General features: G+C 38.0%; 2 protein-coding genes across 2 annotated transcripts in view; one reads left to right on the top strand and one right to left on the bottom strand.

Moving 5' to 3' along the window:
• Positions 1-5,037: 5,037 nt before the first annotated feature.
• Positions 5,038-8,359, top strand: LOC148757528 (N-formyl peptide receptor 2-like). The gene has a single exon (XM_088800598.1). It carries the CDS (start codon positions 6,058-6,060, stop codon positions 7,120-7,122), a length of 1,065 nt encoding a protein of 354 aa, XP_088656724.1. The 5' UTR covers positions 5,038-6,057; the 3' UTR covers positions 7,123-8,359.
• A 1,460-nt stretch (positions 8,360-9,819) lies between these two features.
• The window catches only part of LOC148757525 (uncharacterized), a 30,056-nt gene continuing 15,942 nt past the window's right edge, over positions 9,820-23,933 (bottom strand). The window contains exon 4 of the mRNA XM_088800515.1: positions 9,820-23,155. Within this exon, the coding sequence (XP_088656641.1) occupies positions 21,498-23,155 (1,658 nt within the window). The 3' untranslated portion in view covers positions 9,820-21,497. The remainder of the gene's footprint in view (positions 23,156-23,933) is intronic.

Below are 23,933 nucleotides of genomic sequence, written 5' to 3'. Positions count from 1 at the left end.
TGTTTAGCCATAATTTCTGGGGTTTGTTTGTTTGTTTGCTTGCCTCTAATTCTTCTCACCTGTTACTGGTTCTTTAATTTTCCAAAAATTTTAAAGAAGAAAGGACCAGGACACCCAGATGCATTGACCCCTGATATTTAGAGGACTGAACTCCTGTGTCTCACAAAAGGTGAGAGGTGAGGGGAATATTCAGACATTAAGTTTCTAAAAAGAGTAGCTGACAATGTATCCAGGGTGCTGCAGGGAAATTGTGAGAAGCTCTGTTTCTGTCATCTGATTGGTTGAGCTCCATTGTCCCGCCCCCTTGTTCTTCAATAAACATCTGCTGAAGCCCTTCCAGCCTGAGTCACTCCACTAGAAGCCAGGAACTGGCCACAGGAAAAGGATTTCAACCGGTGGTAAGTTGGAAGCCTGAAAATTTCAAAATGCTTATTTTAACATCTACGTGTAGCAGATACCCCCTAACCTCTAGAGCTGGGCTGTCCAGCATAGCCACATATGGTTATTGAACTCTTGCTAGTCTGACCTGAGATATACTATAGTATAAAACGCATTTAGTATATTCAAAGATTTAGGAAGAAAAAAGTATGCAAACTATCTCATTGATAATTCTTAGAATGGTTATGTGTCCAAATGCTATTGTTTTCATATGTTGAAATAAAATATATTAATAAATTTAATACATGATTAAAACTAATTTCTTCTACTTTGTAGAAGAGTTGTAAGTCACACATGAAGCTCTCATTCATGGTTCTATTAAACAGTGTTACTCTAGAAATAGTCTCATTAAAAGAACTTGATAGTCTTCTGGAGCATAGGTACTAATGTGGACGGTATGTAGAATAAAAAAAAAATGAATGGACAAATAAAATAGAAGAGTCTGTGGTGACTTAGGCTGTACCTTGGAGAGATGCTTTGCACTGTGGGCCAGATAGGACCTCTCTGAGGACATAATATCTAAGCTGAAATAAATATTCAGAAGGAGCCAGATGTGGGAAGATTGAAAGAAGAAAATGGTATGTAGAAGGAACAGAGGATGCAGAAGGCCTGACATGGCAATGAACTTGTCATGTTCAGGAATCAGAGGAATGCAGTGTGGGTCCATCACAGTGGGTGAGAGGACAGTGGAGGTGTGAGGGTGAGGGTTAGGAGTCTCGAAACCATTAGAGGATGTAGAGCAGAATAATGTCATAATATGATTTGTGTTTTTAAAAGATCATTTGGCTTCTGTCTAGAAAATGGATTGGGGGGGGTAACAGCATCAGTAGCAAGAACAAGCTATTTGCAAGGTTAGTGCCAATAAGCAGCCCGACGAGAGCCTTGGACAAGGGTATTGGTCATACGATGACTCCAGGTGCGGATTCAGTTGCTTTGTAGATACAGTCGGTTGGCTTGGCTTGCATTGGATTGGGTGGTCAGGGAAGGGGATTTCAAGAATCAATGTTAGATTTAGAGCTTTACAACTTCATGTTTAAGCTCCAAATAGACACAGATTATTGGAAGAGTGCCAGATATGGGAGGATGGAAAAATTGAGAGGTTGGTTCAGGCATTGTTAGGTTTGGGGTGCCTATGGGATCCCCAAGGGGAGACGTCAAGATTCAGTTAGTTATATCAGGCCAGAGCTCCGGGGAGAGCCAAGGCTAATTTGTAGATCCCAAGTTATCACTGCAATATTATAAGCCACAAGACTGGATGATATCACTTATGGAAAAACTAGAGGATGGAGGGAGGGAGGTACAAGCCCTTGGACACCCCAAAATTAAGAGGAGCAAAAGCTAGTAATTGGGATCACTTCATTGTACACCTGAAGCTGAATAATAATGAATGTCAACTACAAGTTTGTATGTATGTGTGTGTGTGTGTGTCTGTGTATATATACATATATATGTATGTGTGTGTGTGTGTGTGTGTACTTACAAGAAGCGGAGTACAGCATTAGGAATAGAGACAGTGGAAATGTAATGGCTCTGTGCAATGTCAGAAGGATAGTGGATGAGGGGAGTGGGGTCCACACAGTGTGAGGGATATAAAAGATAAACATTTAAGTATTACTTTGTCTTGTGCACCTGAAACTAATAAAAAAAAAGGGGGAAAAAAAGCTAGTAATTGGGACTGAGAAAAAGTGGCTAATTGAGCTATAATCAAAAGGGTGTGTGTACATTTTATCATCTCAAGGCCTAAGAAAAATGTCTTTTAAGAAAGAGGAAGGGGTCTAATGGGTCCCGTGTCACAGAGGTATCAGGTTAAGAACTGAGAAGACCTCACTGGAGTCGGGACATGAGGCCATAAGCATCCTTACTGAGATCCCAGTTCGTGGAGTGCACAGGACCAAAGACAATTGGAGTGTGTTTAGGAGGAAAGGGGAGGGGAGGAGATGGAGACATGGCCTCCTAAAATCTGGCTGTCAATCCTCTTTAGTGAAAGAATCTTCTAGAGAGGAACAGGGCTGAAGCTGGAAAGGGATATGGGCTGAGACTGGATTCTTTGCTGAGGGAAGGGATATGATCATGTTTATGTGATAGAATGCTCTAGTAGAAAGATAATCTTTGGGATGTTTTGGCGGAAAAGACGTATTGCATGAAACTAGTTCTTGGGAAGTTGAAAATGGGAGGGTTCAGAGCAAACGTGGGGAGGGAATAAGAACTCTTGACTCCCTGTGTGAACTGGAATGAACAAGAACTCTCTGTTCACTGTTACAAGTGTAAACAGACAGGAGGAATTGGGTGAGAAAAGGCTAAAAAAGTCACAACTAATTGTTACCATTTTCTCACTAAAACATGAGGCCAGGGCATTAGCTGAGAGCAAGAATGGGGGATGATATTAGGAAGTTTGAGGAGAAAGCAGAACTGAAGCAATTATTTCAAAGCATGAAAATGTGAATATGATTAAGAAATAGAGTAAGCAAGTTTCTATGTGAAATCTGTGGTCATAAATCCAGTTGCGACCCTTAATAATTGTGACATTGGGCAGGTTACTTCTCTTGCCAGAGCCATGGATGATGATACTTATCCAAAAGCCAGGATGTTGTAATTGCAGATGATAAATTGTACAGTGACTGGCACCTTTCAGGGGCTCAACAATTAATCATCATAATCCATCTGAGTAGCATCTGGGGCACACAGTTTCTTTCCCCCACTCTGCAACTAGGCTGGGCCCATAATATCACAAATTTGCCTCACTGGACTTCTCCACCTGTCATTGCACAATCATCCTTCCTTATTGTATGAACATTTTAAAGAAATGATTTAGAGATCATTGAGCTCATCGTATTTTCTGAATGCCTTGTAGCATGCTGAGTGGTTGGAGGAACCTGTTGAGGAAGTATGTGGTAGGGAAAAGTACGTGGTGGAATTCACCTGCCTGAGCTCAAATTCAGGCTCTATTTCTTTCTAGCTGGGGGCCTTAAATAATTATGGAACCAGTTTAAGTCTTCACTTCCCATCTGTACAATGGTTATACTAATTATACTAAACATGATTGCATATTTACAAAGTCACAGAGTATGCTCAGGGCTTTACACACATTCACACTTGCAATCTTCAAGAGCCACATGAGAGGAGTTGAGATGAGGGTTAAAGAAGAGTTCTTAGCCATACAAAATGTGCATAAGTAGTAACTATGACTGTTATGAGCATTGTTCTTGACCTGAACTTGAACTTCTACAATGTGTGGTTCAGGACTGAGTCCCAGGACACAGCACAGAACCTGATGAGCACCAGAGTTCCCAGGTGTTAAAGAAACTCGGTTCTGCCTAAAAGATTTCCATATGTATTCTCACCTGATCCTCACTAAAAACCAAAGCTCACCACAAAATCACCCCATTTGCTAGACGAGAAATATGAAGAGCTGTCACTGAGTCAGCTCTCATATTGGACAGGTGTCACACATGAGATTAGAATACAGATTGACCTAAGTGCTGTGCCCTGCACACTGCATTGTAACTGTGATGCTCGATGGGGAAGTGATTTCCCCCTCAGGGGGCATTTGACACTTTTGGTTGTCACAGCTGGAGGGGGTTGCTACTGGGATCTAGCACAAGGAGGCCAGAGATACAGCTAAACATCTTAGAATGTTCCGGACAGCCCCCCACAACAAATAATTATCTAGCCTCAAATGTCAGTGGTGACAAGGTTAGGAAACCCTGAACTACAGTAAACAATATCCCATAGAAGACTCGGTGAAAGTGACTGGTGAAAAGATGAAGAAAAGAGAAAGTGAGAAAGACAAGAAGGGAGGGAATGAGGCAAATTGTCATACCAGGGTCTGCTCATCTCCAGGTAACCTTGGGGGAACCGATGAAAGGCAGCACTTGAGAATGGCAAACTCAGTGTCTCTGGAATTGGTTCAATCTGGTTTTCAGAGCTTACAGACTGGCTGGGCGTGGTGGTGAACACACTGCTGAAAACCCTGGGCCAGATTTTCCCCTTGGTGAAAAAGGGATGACAATGGATGTCTTGCCATATTATTACAAGGATTAAATATGAACAGATGCTGAAAATTGCATTTCTCCTCAGGAGGCAAAATAGCCTAGGCCAAGATGATATGCAAATATTCATGGCCATAGAAAATAATTGGCTGCTATGCAGAGATTTTTGAATGGGGTTCATGAATGTACATTTTGACAGCCACACTAGACCATTTTGATAAAGTTCACACCACAGTATAAGGAAATATCATGACCAAGTGGGTCACACAGACATTGGGTTGAATCTGGAGGCAATACTTATTGATGTGATCTGGACTAGAGGCAGATACTACATTTCTGTGCATTCTTAGGAGCAAGGAAATCTATCCCAGAAGCCTGTCCAGAAGCTGCCCAGAATACCTTCCCCAAGTGTTAGTGTCCAGGATTTGGTCAGGTGCCCACTGCTAAAAGAATCCCATGCAAAGCAAAGGGGATTCCAGCTACTACTGAGTCTATCAGGATTTGCCTGCAAAGGTGGAGAGACACACCTTCCCTGAAGGGTGAGTAATGCAACAAAATTGGGGTGTACTTAGCAGAGAAGAATGTTGGTTGGGTGGACAACCAGCAATGTCTGTCATAGTTGAGTGATAAGAAATGAATTGGATTTCAGATCCAGCTGAATTGAAAGCCACCATGTACCATGTATTATATAAGTGATTTTCGGCAGGTCTCATCTCAGAATTGCTCTGAATATCAATTAATTTTTATGAAATAATGAACATTGTAGAGTTGTATGTAGACCAAAGTGGATCCCCATGAATATAACTAGATCCCACTTAATGTAATAGTCTCTAATAAGAACCCCCACGAATATAACTATTCCTACTGCTTTTGTATTCTTTATGCCACAGACACTAAAACTAGACAATGGGTGAAAACCTTTTCATCCCAAGCAGAGGAGAGCTCCATATCAAACACCGATGATGAAATATAGAGGGTTGAATGCAGAGATAAGGCCCTTTTTGCTGACTGCTCCCAGCACAGAATCCACAGAATGTAACACATTACTACATATTACCAGTAACAGTTCAAGATGCTCTTTAACTACAAACTCAAACCACACTTTGAAATTTTAACTTAAAGATGAATGAAACAATAGGTCAAGCGTTCTCAGAGGGAAGGGCCAGGAGCTGGGAGTCTGGGAGTATCTATGCAGGCAGAGGTTGCAGAGCCTGCCAGCCCTATGCACTGAGTCATGGGTGGAAGAAGATGTGATTTTACTGACTCCGAGTCTAGTGCTTCCCTCACTGTTCACGGCTGAAGATGCCGCCCATCAACTTTCTGTGATCTACACGTCTCACTCAGTACTTGGCTGGTGGACAGGAGCCTTGTAACCCTCTTGCTTAACTAATCAGCCTGATAGGTGCAACGCATGTTCGTAATCATGGGAACATGGAGACCTATCCTTTCCTAAGGGGACATCCAAGAGGGCACCAAATTTACAGTATGACTGGCTGCAGGCTCCGTAGAGTGGGTATCCTGTTAGGAGTGGGAGCCATAGTGGAAGGGATGTGGGCCTGAATAGAAGTGCTGTAAGGTGGCTTCACAGCTGAGAAATGGCCATTGTTGAAATGTTTCACGTGTGGGCAAGATGGAAACCAATTTCTCCAGCCCTCTGAATGGATCTGAGATGTTCTATGAGTCTACTACATACACTATTCTGCAGTACTTCTCACTAGTGGTGTTCGGAGTCACTTTTGTGCTCGGCATTCTCGGCAATGGGCTTGTGATCTGGGTGGCCGGCTTCCGGATGGCACGCACTGTCACCACCTTGTGTTACCTGAACCTGGCCATAGCTGACTTCTCCTTCATTGCCACTCTACCATTCCTCATGGTCTCAATGGTCAAGAGAGAACAATGGCCTTTTGGCTGGTTCCTATGCAAGTTTGTTTACAGCGTGGTGGACATAAACCTGTTTGGAAGTGTTTTCCTCATTGCTTTCATTGCTCTGGACCGCTGTATTTGTGTCCTACATCCAGTCTGGGCCCAGAACCACCGCACTGTAAGCCTGGCTACAAAAGTGATCATTGTACCCTGGATTCTTGCACTAGTCCTTACCTCACAAATTTTCATCTTCATGACTATAGCAAGTGATACAAAAGGGAATACATACTGTGGTTTCTCCTTTGCATCCTGGGGTGACACTTTTGAAGAGAGGTTGAAGGTGGCCATCACAGTGTCCACAGCCAGGTCGATCATCCGGTTCATCATTGGCTTCACTGCGCCCATGTCCATCGTTGCTATCTGCTATGGGCTCATAGCTGCCAAGATCCGCAAAAAAGGCATGATGGATTCCAGCCGTCCCTTACGGGTCCTCACTGCTGTCGTGGCTTCCTTCTTCCTTTGTTGGTTCCCCTTTCAAATGATTGCCCTTTTGAACACAGGTTGGTCTAGAGAGTCATTTTTTCAGCAGAAGTACAGAATCTTTGTTAATCCACTGAGAGCCCTGGCATTCTTCAATAGCTGCCTCAATCCAATGCTCTACGTCTTCGTGGGCCAAGACTTCCGAAAAAGACTGATCCACTCTCTGCCTGCCAGTCTGGAGAGGGCCCTGACTGAAGACTCAGCCCAGACCAGTGACACAACAACCAAATCTGCTTCACCTCCCGCAGCGGCCGAGTTCCAGAAAATGTCAGGAGCTGGGGAACACGTGTGAGCTGTGCCTGCTCCTACCCTTCTCCCAGTTCCAGCTTCATCTTTCCTTGGGTCATACTGAGCCAGTCATCACGAAAAATACTTTGGTGCCCCGATTTGAGTGATGAAATGGACATAGGGTACTACTGGTGTCAGTTTTGGTTTGAGGACCTCAGCCTATGCCCTGGGGAGAGTGGAGATGGGAAGAGAACAAAGGAAGATAATAGAGTGATGAGGAATTTGTAAAGCTTAGATGATAAGAGTATATTAAGGGGAAAACTTTGGTGTTTCACCATAAAATGTTTGCTGTGTGAGTTTTCTTAGCTATTTTATCTGACCTTGTACGTTTCCTATTCCTAGTTTAGTGGTGGTTTTCTTGTTTTTTAAATCATGAATGGTAATTGGGTTGTGTCAAATGCATTTTCTGTGTATATTAAGATGATCATATTGTATTTATCCTTTCATTTACATCACCATAAATTATATTTGTAATCCTAGAATTAACGCTTGGCCATGATGTATTTTATACGTTCATAATTAATCTCACTAGATTGGTTAGAATTTCTGCATTTATGGTTATGTAAAAATGGGTCTGTTCTTTTACTTTCCTCCTATGTCCTTGTCAGGTTTTATATCAAAGTTATAATGACCTCCTAAAAAGACCTGGGAAGTGATTCCTCTGATTCTATTCTCTGAGGTCATGTTTTTCATAAATGTTTAGAAAAGTTCACCAGTGAAGCTAGTTGGATCTTGGGTTTTCTTTATGGGAAAGCTTTTACTAACAGGTTCAATTTATTTAATAGTTATTGGACTAGTCAGATTTTCTATTTTCTCTTCTGTCAGTTTTAGTAAATTGTAACTTTCAACGAATTTAGCCATTTCATCCCAGCTGTCAAATTTATTGGCATGAAACAGTATGATAACCGTGTACTTGGCATGGTGTCCTTCAGGTAATGAGAATGTAAGCTATGTGAAGGCTGGGATTTGGGTCTGTACTGTTCATTATATGGATCCTTATACTCTATGTGTAAAATAATGCCTGACATGTGACAGATACTCAATAAATAGTTACTGAATTAGTGAATCAGTAAACAATAATATCACCCAGATATCAAGTAGAACTTTTGATGTCTAGTTACTCTGACCCTCATATCATGAATTGGGCTATGTCAGTGAATTCTCACCCCTATGTAGTTTACATTTTTATGAACAATTCATATTTTGAATTTCTGTTTCAAATAAAGTACTCTAGCTGTTGACTAATGACACTTTATTTTTAAATAAATCCATCCACAATAGTATGCATCCTTTTTTCTTGCTTTGTGCAAATAATCACTCACAAATTGTTCTTTATTGTGTAACATACATTCCTGGCTTATTGGCAAACACTTCCCCAACTAAAAAGGACAATCAAAACTCGAAATACCTGTTAGGTAGTCTTATCAAAAATCCTTTACCCAGGAGACTAGAGTTTGGGCGATGAGCACACAATGCAATATACAGATGTATTATAGAATTGTATACCTGAAACTTATATAACTTTGTTAACCTATGATACCCCAAGAAATTTAATTTTTTTTAAAAATCCTTCCTTCATGCACTGTTTCACTCAGCCATCCTTCTTCTCCCTTCCTCTCATGTCACACCTGTTTTTGCATTCCAATGCAGTTTACCCATTTCACTTGCATTCTGGACTCCTAGAAATGCTTTCTTACTCCCCAACAAATGTATACACTCCAATATCCATCTAAGGTGGCCATAGAAAATAAGAAAAAAGTAAAATAAGAATTGCAAGAGGGCAAAGGCAGTAACCATAAAGGACAGTGTACATCCTCTGGATAGGAGAACCCATGGTTCCAAATTGGCTAATAAGTAATTTCCTCCACTGCCAGGGAATTCTTACTATTCCTGCCCACTGGCCTTGGTTAACTGCAATACAACAGTACCTGCTACATCCTCTCCACTTTTCTGTTCTTCATTGGAAGCTTTCATTGTGGATGCCCCATTCCCACTGCCCCACTGTATATTGAGGATTCTTTGAAGTGCATGGAATGCTTACCAAGAAGAAAAACTTCTAGACCTGATTGAGTCAAAAACTCCAAAATAAAACTTTCAGGCTGTCACTCTAGAATAGGATGGAACTACTTCTGTTTGGGGAGAAGTGTATACAGGGATGTTGAACAGACAAAGGAGGATGCGGCAAAGACTCACAACTTCCTATCCAGTATTCATTCTCAGTCCTTAACCAGAAGTGTGTGGAAATTCATACACCTAAAACGATATTTTTCAGCCATCCTTTCAGCTAGATGCAGGTCATTTCTCAGCAATGAGATGCAATGTTTGTATCACATTAGTACATAGCTTCCTCATTCTTTTTAATGCTTGTGTTGTGTTCCATTGGATTGATGTGACAAATTTAAATCAGTGACATATTAATGAGCATTTGTTTCTAATTGCTTCTCCGGCCTTTTGACTAATACCCATTGTAAATTGTTTCTAATCTTTTGCTGTTATCAACAATGCTACTATGAATAACTACACCACATGTCCCTTTACATGTGTGTGAGTTTATTGAAAGATAAAAGATAACACATGATGTAGTTGATTTTCTTGTACATATCTATTGCTGGTGCCATAAAGCCCATTGCTACTGGTCTCTTAAAAAGACAACTTTTCTTGGTCTATAAGAAAAATCAATACACTGCCCAGGGGGAAAAAATCCAATTTAAAAAAGTTTATTTGGGTGCGACAGTGGCATTATGACTATTGTTTTTAAAGTCCTTATATATTTAAGTAATTTATGATAGATTTTCAAAAATTTGCTTTAAAACATTCCAGAGTAGAAAAATGATTGTGGAAAAGTATTTATAGTTGATGAAGCTGGTGACTCACAGTATTTACTTTGTGTATACCTGAAGTTTCTCTTAATATTTTTTAAGAATCTCCTATACCCAGCAACCCCACATACCCTCAAATATATGTATTCTTGTCCAATAAAGTGCTCACATGTTCATTGCACAATTCTTCATAGTAGCCCCAAACTGTAAATAACTCAAAAGTTTTTCCACAACAGAACAAACAAGTTGTAGGGTATTCTTGTAGTAAATTACTATTCAGCAATAACTTAAAAACACACACACACACACACCAAAAAAACTACAACAAATTTTAGATATCTTGAGAAAATAAAACATTAACAGAGTATCTACAGCATGATTCCATTTACATTTAAATTTTAATTGAACTTACAGCTTAGGGGTACCTCACTATGTAGTAAAACTATAAAGTGATGCATTGACTACCACAATAGTCAAGACAGTGGTTAGACTTGGAAGGGAAGTGATGAGGAAATGTCGCGGCCGGTGGCTTCTGGAGTGCTGACAGTGATCTATGTCTTGACTTAGTGGTGGTACTTGGGTGTTTCTTTTACAAAAAGTTATTGATCTTCATGTTTATCTTTTATTCATTTTTTTTCCCCTGAGGTTTGCTGTAGTCCACATTTGAAAATTAAAAATAGTTCCATGAAATTTAGGTCCTTCTTCCTTTATACGAGAAAAGCTTCATAGCTTCTGGAATCAGGTTGCTAGAAGAGCAACCCATTCAAATAGACACTGCAGTTCTCTACGTTGGACTTATTACGACAGGGAGCTGACCAATCAAAGGCGGCAGCAGCAGCAAACAATCCTGGCATTACTGGCTTTGGTGTCTGTCTGTGTCAAGTGCTAATGAAAACCAACTCACCAGAAATGGAGCACCACCTTGTGGCTGAAACACAAAGGAAATGGAGTCTCGTCTCAGCCTCATGACCTCATTGGGAGAGAACCTCTAGAAAAGTTTCTTTTCCCTGTGAGCCACCCTGGAGTGATGTCTAAGGGCATCTGAACAGGAACTTTGTTTTAAAATCCAGAAAGTCCCCTTCATTCCAGAATGTACATTCCAGAGACCGAAGAGTCTGAAGATCTCTCCTGTTATCTCATCCCACCCCGTTACCACTGCTACTTAAAGAAAATCCGTGTAAATGTTTCATGGGACGCTCAGGATTATCCAACTGCGTTTTTCCCTCACATTCCCACCTCACACCTCTCCCAGCTCCGACTGCCATCTAGGTACCTGTTTCTCAAATGTTGACCTACAACTGATGCTTTTCTACCAGTATCACTTGGGGATGCATGTTTAAAATATGGGTTAGGCACCCAAACAGACACATCTGGTGCAGAACGCAGGAATCTGTTTCTTCACAAAGCTCCGTGGCAACTGTGATGTGCAACCACATTCCCCTATTAGCTGAATAAATGCTTTCTTCACAAGAAAATAAGAATATCAGACCTTGGAAACATAGATCTTTATAGTCCACACCCAAGAACAAATGGTCTTCTCCATATGGGGCTAGTGAGGCAGCCATTAGGAGGGTGATGTGGGCAGAAGCTCAGTTAGCAAAATAAATCTCTACAGAAAGGTTGTCGTCTCCAACACCTTAATCAAGTCCCTCTGGAGCTACTCTGGTCTTGATGTGGCAGATGTGGACAAGTGAAGTTATCAATATTCTATCCTTGTGAAAAGAGAGGTTCTCAGAACAGTTAACAGGATAACTAATTAGAAAGAAGTCTCCTCCACCCTTTCCACCTCCAAGCTCTCATCCTCCACAATCATGTGAGCCAACACCTTATAATAAATCATACACAGAGACACACAGATCATATTGGTTCCATTTCTCTGGAGAACCCTAATATATTAAACAATTGCTAATTTTGTTCAGTATAATGATATGGTGGCCAGTCTCTTTAAATCTTTATCTGTCACAGGTACATATTAAAGAATTAAGGAGGAAAATTATATGATATATGATATTTGACTAGAAATATTCCTGGGAAACAAAGAAAGAAAAAGCAACCAGAGATTAGCAAAATTTTTTAAATTTTTGAAGCTTTCTATTTTTGCATGTTTACATTTGCCATTTTAACGTCTTTTAAAATACTCTATGACCCAACAAATTCACACCTAAATATATATCCTACTAAAAACTGTGTGCCTCTGAACACTAGGATACATAATATGTGAGGGAAAAACAGTTGAACAGTGTGCCCAAGAATATAAGATATTTATGTATTTCATAACAGTCCAAACTGGAAACAAGCCAAATGTCCACCAAAAGGATAAACAATTGTAGCATATGCCTAAAATGAATTACTATACAGCAATAAAAATGGTTGAACTAGCCTGCACAACAGGGATGAATCTTACGGTCATCATATTAAATGAAAAAGAGCCACCAGAATAGACATGTTGTATTTCAGTTGCAGTTTCTAACAGACAAAATTAAACCATACTGCTCAGGTACACATAACTAGGTATTAAAAGGATTTTTAAAGGGATTTGTTACATAAAAGTCAAGACAGTGATCACAGCTAGGGGAGAGATTTGATATGTGAAGTATCTAAAAAATACACATGGTTGGCTGACAGGCTTCTGGTTCAGTTTCTATTTCTTGACCTGTGTAGGGACACATTTATGTTTAATTCACTTTTCTGTACATTTATAACCTTTCACAATAAAGTTTATTTATTTTTTAAGTAAATTCATCTCATGTCCCTTCCCCTTTACACTAAAAAGCCTCAGAGATTTTGGAGTCCAGTCTGCCCTAAGTAGGGCAACCTATTCATATCAGAGCTGTTATCTAAAATTGGGCTTATTAGAAGAAATATGGGGGATCAAAAAACAGGAAAAGCTCAACAACTGTGGTGTTGATGCCACTCATGTTACCTTCATTCATCCAAGAGCTAATGAAAACTCATGTCAGAACACACTTTCCACCTAGTGGTTGCCTGGAGCTAAAATACAATTAAGGAAGTGGAAGTTTTGCTAAATCTCACTTCATCATTGGGAGACTGGAGAACCTGCTTACTTCCCTGTCAGCTTCTCTAAAGGGAGTTTTCTAGAGCCCTCTGAATAAATAACCTTCCAAGAAATCCAAGATATTCTCATCTACCCAATATATTCCAGACATTGGCCCTCTCCTCAACCCTCTTATTAGACAGAAACAAAATTATAAATGCTTTACAATCTTTGGCCAGTTTCTGTTGTACTTTTCCCCTCATATTCCCAGTTCCTCCACTCCGCTGCCTCTGAATACCATCTGTGGTGGAGTTTCCATGTTGATCTCTAGTGTGGCACAACAGAATCAGCTAGGGAGGTAGTTGAAAATACAGATTAAGAAACTACATGGCTAACAATTGTCACCTCAATAAATTTAATAAAAAACAAAAAACAAACAAAAAAAACTACATGTTTTATTATAGTCAAAAAAACAAAAGGAATCCTGTCATTTGCAACAACACAGATGAGCCTTGTGGACATTAAGCTAAGTGAAATAAACCAGAAAGACAAATACTGTATGATCTCATACGTGGAATCTAAAAACAAACAAAACACCAAACTCATAGTAAAAGAGATCAGATTTGTGGTTACCAGACATGGGGGGGGGGGGGGGGGAGGAGGGCAGTGAACCTGGGAGGAAGATAGTCAAAAGGTAAAAATCCCAGTTATAAGATAAATAAGTACTAGGGATCTAATACACAACATGATGACTACAGCTAACACTGTTGTATGATATATAAGAAAGTTAAGTAAATCCTAGTTCTCATCACAAGGAGAAAAAATTTTTTTATTGTATCTGTAAGATAATGGATGCTAACTAACTGAGGTAATCATTTACAATATATAAGTCAAACCATTATACTGTATGCCTTAAACTTATATAGTGATGTGCGTCAATTACATCTCAATAAAACTGGGGTGGGGAGACAAAACTATACATTGTAAAAAAGCAACCCAGCCCCTAGATATTTACTTAAGAAAACAAAAAACATACTTCAACAAAAAGATTACAAGAAAGTTTATAATAGCTTTATTCATAATAAGCCCAAATTGGAAACAGCCCAGAGTCCATGTGGATAAACTGTGGTATATTCATCTATGTTTTCTGCAATTTTCTGTATGTTATACTTCACAGTTAAAAAAAGGCTAAAGAAAGGTAATATAGGGTGCTTGTGATCTGTAAAAGCATTGTGTAGAAGGCAAATGTTAACTTCAGTCTCTACTATTCTTTTATATACAGGGTATCATGCTAAGTGAAATAAGTCAGACAGAGAAAGACAAATACCATATGATTTCGCTTATATGTGGAATCTAAGAAAACAAACAAAAAACAAAATAAATTCAGATACAGAGTATATTTTGATGGTTGCCAGATGGGGGGGGGGGGGTGGAGGATGGGTGAAGGTGGGGAAGGGATAAAGAAATACAAATTGACAGTTACAAAATAGTCATGGGGATATAAAGTACAGCACAGGGAATATAGTCAATAATATTGTAGTAACTGTATGGTGTCAGATGGGTACTAGATTTATCAGGGTGATCACTTGGAAGTTATAGAAAAGTCTAATCACTATGTTGTACACCTGAAACTAATACAATTTTGTATGTAATTGAAAAAGAAAAAAATTACTTAAGAAAAAGAAACCCTGCTGGAAGTTATATCCCACAGGGTGGCAAAAAAAGTTAAAAGATACACACAAATAAAGAAAATCTGATACATATTTAAGAATAGAAACACATGAAAGGTACACCTAGAGAATAGCACAGATTTTGGAATTATCAGACAGGGACTTAATTATAAAAATGCTGAAGGATTTAGTGGAAATGGTGGACCATGTGTGTGAAGAGCTGGGAAATTTCAGCAGAGAGAGACAGAGAGAGAGAGAAATTACAAAATAATCAAATGGCAACTGTAGAAATAAAAAATACAATATCCAATGTCTTTAACAGCAGATTGAACTCAAGATCAAGAACGAGTGAGCTTGGATTCAGATCAATAGAAAAAAACAAAACTGAAATATAAAACGGAAAAAATAAACAGAATTGAGTATCCATGATCTGTGAGAAAATATCGGATGGTTTAACAACAAAAAAACCAGTAACAATATAGGGAGATTTAAACATGATCAAATGACCTAACTGGCATATACAAAATGCTACACCCAACAGCAGCATAATACACAAGCAAATTCTTTTCAAGTGCTGGGTTATAAAATGTCTTAATAAAAATCAGAGGCTTTATTTAAATCACACAAAGTATACTCTATGACCACAACATATAAATTAGAAATCAATAATATAACTAGGAAATGTCCAATTATTTGAAAATTAAATAACATAAACAACTCATGGGCCACAGAAGAAATTGCAAGGAAAATCAGAAAATATTTTAAATAATGAAAATAAAACATATTAAACTTTGTGATTTGCAACTAAAGATAGTAAAGATAAAATTTTTACCTCTAAATTTTTTTATTAGAGAAAAAAGGTGTAAACTCAATGATCTAAACTTACACCTTAAGAAACTAGAAAATGATCAAATTAAATCCAAAGGAAGTATAATGAAATAATAACAAGAAAAGTGGAAATAAATGAAACAGAGACCAATAGAGAAAATCAACCGTCAAAAAGTAGGTTATGTTATCAATAAAATTGATAAACCCCTAACAATACTAATTGAGAGAAAACACAAATTACCTTAGGAATGAAAAAAGGGACATCATTACATAATGATCCTAAATACATTAAAAGGATATTATAGTTTTGTCACTATTATTTAATAATTTAGATGAAATAAATTCCTTAAAAAGCACAACACATGAAATTGACACAAAGAATTAGAAAATCTAAATAGTACAATACTAAGAAAGTGAATTCCTAATCAAATACCATAAAGAAAACTCCAGGCCCGCATTGCTTTACCTGTGAATTCTATCAAACGTTTTGGGAAGAAATAACACCAACTTTACAACAAACTCTTCCAGAGTACAGAAGGAAACACTTCAGTTTACTTTTAAATACACCCGTTCAATATAAAAATTGTGCTTAAAAAGGAATGTAACTTGTAGAAACTGGAATCAAGATTAATATTATCTTTTAGGTTAACCAACATTCAAGAAAAGTGGTTTGTCTTTTTTGGCATGAGAGATCAATATTGTAACTGTTTGTATCCTGCAATTTTAAAAGGAGGCATACTCTGCACTTTAGTGGTTTTACATAGGTAGGTTTTCTTACACTGGGGCTATACCTGAAAGAAACATACCTATTTTTTTTAAAGCAATAATTTTTTAAAACTTTAGTTCTTAATGATTTGTCATGTGGAAATCTGCAGTGAAGCAAAAATGAAGTAATTTAATTCTTATTGTTCTAAAATCTCCGCATAGAGATTTCTGATGTGTGTGACCAGTATATGGTTGTTCTGACATTACTGTCAGACATTTCATGAAACCCTAAGATGATTAAAAACAATGGAAAGACACTATGAAATCTTACTGTTCAAATACAACTGGTTCCTTTATTCCAAAGTACTTGAGTTATACTTTTTGTCAATCAGGTATTACAGTGAAAACTAAAGAAAGTGATGTTTTATTCACATGCTAATACTTTTTGAAGTTGTAATATATTTCACACAAAGGATTATCTACTATATGTAAGCTAGAAAAAAAAATTACTAGAGGCTCATATCCATTACCAAGCTCAAGAGAGAACACTTGACGCTGCTGGAAGCCTCTTCCATGCCCTTCTCTGAGCAAGCACCCTTTCACCGTTTCTTCAGTTTCTTCTGGGATATCTTTTTCTTCGTGCAACCTCCTCTTCTGATCTAGGAACAATCTGCTCTTTCTGAGAGGACCGCCTCAGCGTGGCACGGGGAGCTTGTGCATGGCTTAATCTGCCCATGAGCTCGGTAACTTCCACGCTCCATCTTAGGAGCGTTGTTCACCTACGGTAGTTGTGCTCAATAACCACAGTCTACATTTAAACCCTTACGTTTAGCATTACTTTCTGCATTTTAAAGTGTGTGCAGCAAAAATTCTGCACTTTTTAGGCCACCAACACTGTGTTCAATCCCACTGTTTGGCCTGGGCACACTTACCAACTCCACCATTGTAATGACATAATGGCACGCATTGCTCCTATAACATGACATCCTTTAGATACTTGGTGGCTTTCTGGGTATGCATACCCTTGATGGCCTGGTGAGTTTCATAAGTGTTCTTAAAATGAACAAGAAGATTTGGAACTCTCTATTTACGAGATTTTATGGGGTTCTCTGGGTCAAGCAGCTAGCAAACCATTTTCAGAAGTTACTTCAGGTCGCTTATGGGAAGAGTGTATACTGTTTGTTTTCTATGATCAGATTTCTGAGTCAACACTGTATTTGTGAGATTCAATCATACTGATAAATACAGTTATAGGTCATTTCTTTTCACTGTGATATAGTGTCCCACTGATGAACGTGTGTTTTTGCCTTTGCATATGTAAAAATGTACAATAAACAGCTATCCTTTTTTAAAAGAGGAACTAGCCTTATTCCTATTCCATGTTCACAAATGAGCCGAGAATAGAATTTCAACCCTTTCAGAAATATTGGGAAAGACAATCTCATACATCCCTCTATGCCCGTGAGTCATCCTCATCCAAAAACATAGGTAGATGGTATAGTAATTTGTACCACTTCAGTAATGATGTTGCATTGTTATAAAGTAAAAAAGTTAGAATTTTTATGGACAGTCTACAAACTAAAAATCACCTGCCTTACTTTGTTGGGTATACCTTTCAGTATGTTTTGACTTCTGGAGCCATGTTAATGTTTTGCAAACCAAAAATAAATAAATAACATCAACAAGCATTGGTAGAAAAATTCTAAAATAGAATACAAATAGAAAATATCTAATTATATTATTCATAATCACATCAAAGTGATTTAAAAAACTGTCCCAAGCAACTTCTCAACACAGTATTTTAACTATACACTTTCATATTTGAGATGAAATGAACTAATAAATGAATATTAACCCTAGTCAGTAAGTTTTTTCACAACAGTATGAGACAGCTACTCTGAAATTCCTTTCTGTGTAATCTAGGGATTGAGAAAATACATATTTTTAGAATAATGGGAGAACAGAGTAACAAATATGGAAAGGGTGAAGAATGAACCCAAGCTGTTGGATTAAAATGAGAATTACCATGTGATTCATGGTTATATACAGACACGTACACATATGTACACACATATACACACAGATATATGAGTATGTGTGCTTCCTACTTCTGTCCACTGAGACAGCCTAAAAGCAATGACCTCAGTAGTAATGGGTACATCTAGCACCCTGACCTTGGTTTCTAAAAACAACTCTGTACCTTAAAAACCTAGGATTCCTTGGAGAAGTCGCTGATTCCAGTACTGGAGGGGATAGGGAAGACAAAGGAGCCTGGATAATATTCTTGAACCAAAAAGAAGTGCTCACAAAACAGTGGGAACATGTCAAAAAAATATAGAGGCCAACTTGACAGGAATTGCACTGGCCAAATGTAAGGAAATATGAGCGCAAAACAATGATAGAAAAGATGATAAACCAGTGAATAACTCTTGAATCCACAATGACATTTTAAAAAATAAACAAATAAGCAAATAAATGGGGGAAAAAGGAAAGCTATTCCTTACAGAATACCAAATATTAAATACAGAGGGTGCCAAAAAAAAAAAAAAATGTATACATTTTAAGAAAGGAAAAAACTGTATTCAAATTGTAGTACTCAATATATACCGATAACAAAAGATGAATACAAGTCACGTTTGACTTCTGCAATTACAAGAGGTGCTCAAAGTGGTTACCATCAGCATCCAGACACTTCTGATTACAGCAAACATCATTGGGTAGACTTCTGTGGCGGGCGTGTAAATGGTCCCAACACCACAGCAGAAGAAGCAGACTTGTTGCTGTGTGAGGCCTCCCGATCTCCCCTTGCGCACGTCACACACAGTACCACGCATCTCAAACTTATCATGAATGGAATTATTAGGTGTGTTGGAGGTTCCGTTGCATACTCACACTTCCATTGTCGTCGCACTGCCATAACATTCTCGAATTTCAAATACCACTTCAAAATGGTCTTGCGCTCCTCGAACAACCGTACTTCCGCCATTTTTTTTTGTCCTGCCTGTTGCATGGTGACACTAGCATTCATTTGATTAACACCATCTTTTGAGTGAACGTCATACTACACATTGCTACCATAATTCAATTCAACTTCCAAGAGTAATACATAGATAATATCTCTTAAAATGTGTATACATTTTTTTGGCATCCTCGGTATATACAGAATAATTAGAAAATCACTATTTTGTAGCTATCATGGTCATAATTGAGCCAGGTAAGACTAATGAGTGGTTGCTAAAACTAATGAAAGTTTGATGAGGAACAGAATATTTACATAGTCTCAAATTATCTCTTCAGTTTATTAATTTCTAAGGGGAAAATAGTAACTTTAGAGTGGAGAAACCAGGCAGACAACACCCGACCAACTGACCAAAGTTTATACTGTCAGTAATAAGACAAACCAAAATCATATGCTTCCTGATACAACGCACTGAGAATATAATATCATTTATGTAGTATTCCTGCCAAAAATACATACCCAATCATTAGGAGGCATCAAACTTAAATTGAAGGCTATTCTATAAAATAAATAATCTTTACATTGCAAAATGGCAGTCATGAAGGACAAAAACAGAAACCGTTCCACCTTACAGTAATGTACAGAAATACAGAAATATGACAATTATACACAATATATGGTCTTGAATCCACGTTTTCTGTTTTCTTTTTCTTTTTTTTTTTTTAAGAATATTACTAGAGAACTGACAAACTGAATTAAATCTCTAAGTTGTATAACTGTATTGGATCAAAGTTCCTGATTTTAATAGCTAAACTGTTATTGTGTTCGAGAACGTCCCCGTTGTTAGTAAACACACACTGGAGACATGTCTGAAACTTACTCTCAAATGGTTCAGAAAAACAAAGTAATATATATGTATGGAGAGAGAATATAATAAAGCAAATGTAGCAAAATGGTAACAGTTGAGGAATCTGGATGTAGCGCTTTGTACTATTCATTCAACTTTTCTGTAATTTTCAAATTATTTTGTTACATGTATTCGTTTTGTATCTATAAATATTTATACATTTATATTTGTACTTACATACAAAACTCAAAAAGCTACAAAATTTATATTCCATGATATTGTCAGAAAACACCCAGCTACAGATGACACAGTTGGTAACTTCACTGCGTTTTGATAATTTCATTTATTCACATATTTAGTCTCATAGCCGACAGTGAACACCTATCTCTTCTTCATACTGAAAACCTTTTGAAATATTTTATCAACTTGGTACTCACGGCAAAAACATGATTTCCTTATTATTTCCAGAGGAAATGATTTCCTCAATTCACTGTCCTGGCTTAATTTTTCCTAAATATTGTCTTATACACAATAAAGCTGCATTTCATGATGCAGTCATCCGCATATTTAATATTTTCATTCTTATATGTATTATTTGTAGACTTTTTTTCATAATCAGAGAAGACTTTCAAGCATTTTATGGCAATCAGAGAGTTATTCCTTGGTGTAAATTCTCTATTACATGCTTGTGACTTTTAATTAAAAGTTCTCACATTTACTATTCTTATAGGATTTACTCTGGTATAAATTCTGATGCATCTGAAATTTGATTTCTCAATGAAAATACTGCAACATTTCTGTCTTGTGTGGTTTTATTTTCCTATGTGACCTTCTCTGATATAAAATAATGTACACTTCTACAAGTTTTCACAAAATTGCTACATTCATAGTGGTTGTCTTTGTTGTATGTACGTACTATGACTTGTGTGAACTTTTGTACATTTGCTGAATTCAGTTCCTCTCCTGTATGCATTTCCTGATGAATAAGCAAGTTATTACTACAGATTTTATATCTATTTACTGTATTAATGATTTCTCTCATTTTAATTCTCTAGAAAAATAAATTTCTGAGTGAAAACTTCTATTTATTCACTGTATGTATAAGAATTCTTTCCTATATGCCTGTAATCTCATGTTGGAATGATCTTCCCGAGTGCTTTATTTTTTTCTGTATCCAGGTGATTTCTCTCCTATATGATGTCTTTGGTGTCTACTGAGGTGTGACTTGACACTAAAGGAATTCCCACATTCACTGCATTCATAGGGTTTCATCATGTGTTCTTTGGTGTCTATTTAGACCATGCATACAGATGAAAGCTTTCCCACATTCACTATATACATAGGGTTTTTCTCTTGTATGGGTTCTCTGGTGTATGAAAAGTTGTGACTTACAGCTGAAAATTTTCTGACAATCACAGCATTCATAGGTTTTCTCTCCTGTGTGAATTCTCTAATGTACAATGAGCTGTGCCTTCTGTGTGAAAACTTTCCCACAATCACTGCATCTGTAGGGTTTTTCTCCTGGATGTGTTCTCTGGTGTATAACGAGTAGTGATTTAGTGCTGAAGGCTTTGACGTTCACCACACTGGTAAGGCTTCTCTCCAGTAGGAACTCTCTGATATAAAGTGAGTTCTGACTTCTGGTTGAAAGCTTTTGGACATTCTTTGCATGAAAAGGGCTTTTCTCCAGTGTGAGTTCTCTTATGTTCAATGAGCTGTGACCTGAGCATAAATGCTTTCTGACACTGATTGCATTCATTGGGCTTTTCTCCCGTATGAGTTTTCTGATGTAAAGTGAAATTAAACTTCAGAGAGAAGGTTCTTCCACATTCCCTGCATCCATAAGGTTTCTCACCTGTATGAGTTCTCTCATGCTTAAAGAGATGTGACTTACTAAGGAAGGTTCTTGGACACTTACTGCATTCATAGGGTTTCTCACTTGTGTGAGTTCTCTGATGAAAAGCTAGATTAGATTTGCGGGAGTAGACTTTCCCACATTCACTGCATTCGTAGGGTTTCTCTCCTGTGTGATACTTCTGGTGTCTAGTGAGCTGAGCCGTACTATTAAAAGCCTTCTGACATTCCCTGCACTCATAAGGTTTCTCTCCTGTGTGAGTTCGCAGATGTGAAATAAACTTTGCCTTGCGAATAAAAGCTTTTGGACACTCACTGCATTCATACTTTTTCTCTCCTGTATGAATCATCCGGTGTTCAGTTAGCTGTGATTTCTGTGAGAAAAATTTTCTGCACTCACTGCATCCATAGGGTTTCTCTCCTGTGTGAGTTCGCAGATGTGAAATGAGTCCATTCTTCTGTGCAAAAGCTTTCTCACATTCACTGCATCCATAGGGTTTCTCTCCTGTGTGAGTTCGCAGATGCAAAATGAGGCTGTTCTTCTGTGTAAAGGCTTTCTCACATTCACTACATCCATAGGGTTTCTCTCCTGTGTGAGTTCGCAGATGTAAAAGAAGGCCCTTCTTCTGTGCAAAAGCTTTCCCACACTCACTGCATCCATAGGGTTTCTCTCCTGTGTGAGTTCGCAGATGTGAAATGAGGCTGTTCTTCTGTGCAAAAGCTTTCTCACATTCACTGCATCCATACGGTTTCTCTCCTGTGTGAGTTCGCAAATGTAAAATGAGGCCGTTCTTCTGGGCAAAAGCTTTCTCACATTCACTGCATCCATAGGGTTTCTCTCCTGTGTGAGTTCGCAAATGTAAAATGAGGCCCTTCTTCTGTGCAAAAGCTTTCCCACACTCACTGCATGCATAGGGTTTCTCTCCTGTGTGAATTCTCTGGTGTACAAGGAGTTGTGACATGTAGTTAAAGGATTTCTGACATTCACTACATTTGTAAAATCTCATTTCTATATGATTTATATTCAGGCATGATTTCTTACTGACAGTTTCTCCACAATCATAACCATAGCAATTAATTCCAGGCTGAGTGTTTTTCTGCATAGCATGGACAAATAATTTCTCAAGCAGATTTAACTTTTCAGCTTTCTTATTTACATAACTTCTGTTCTGGAAAAGTAAATCTAAATTATGTTTCAAAGTTTTTCCATTTAAGTCAAACTGATCAAAGTCTTCACTCAGGTGAAATATTTTCCCACATGCATCGTATCCACAGAGGATCCCATGCCTCTCCACGGGATCAAGCTTGTCAGAGTTTTCCTGTTGCCAGTTTACACCATCATCAACTTGCCAGGTGTCTTCTAGGACGGAGACCAATGAATCTTTATATGATTAGGTACGGGAAGGTGTAGACTCTCATAACAAGGATCAAAGAAAGAAATGATATTCTGGATATAGGATATAAGTTAGAGGCATCTAGTAGAAGGAAAAGAGAAAATAGAAGGAAAGCAGAGGAACACAAAAGTCATACAAAACATGGGAAAAGGGGGGAAAAAAATCCATGTGTATTTGGAAGCATAATTCTGACCACGGTTGAGGTACTGAATAGGAAAAAGGCAACATAAGTAGTGTTGGTGAGGACAAGTGAAGATGCTAGAAAGAATAACCAAGAAAGCAAGGTCCTAATTCAGATTCCAGAGATCTGATAAAGACTGAATAGACATAAGGGGCCAATCTCCTTCTAAATATCAAGCAGAGAGTCCTAATAGGAGCAAGGTGATGAGTGGAAGAATCCTTAACAACATCTAGAAAGCTGTGTCAACTACTTTGTCTTATATTTAAGGGTTCAGGAATTTTAAAGTAGAGTTCTCAAAAAAACCTATCTAAGATTCTAACTCCCTACACATTCATTCATCTACCTGTTTTATATTCACTCACCTAGACTGCCCTTATTGCAGATTTCTCCCTCTACAATCCATGACAATTCTTGCTCCATCTGGAAGTGTGCTTGTGGTCTAAAAGCCTAATAATTTGTATATACACAAACATGGGCCCAAGAGCTTGGTCTTCAGAACCTCTAAAATTAGGAAGATCTGTTTCAGAGTCAGCATCTCAGCAAAGTGAAAAACTTCCATTCGA

Source organism: Rhinolophus sinicus, chromosome 8, assembly GCF_057876585.1.
Source record: "Rhinolophus sinicus isolate RSI-liver-muscle chromosome 8, RSI-T2T, whole genome shotgun sequence".
Classification (NCBI taxonomy): Eukaryota; Metazoa; Chordata; class Mammalia; order Chiroptera; family Rhinolophidae; genus Rhinolophus; species Rhinolophus sinicus.
The sequence above is the reverse complement of the archived record's forward strand: the minus strand, read 5'-3'. Positions and strand labels throughout refer to the sequence as shown.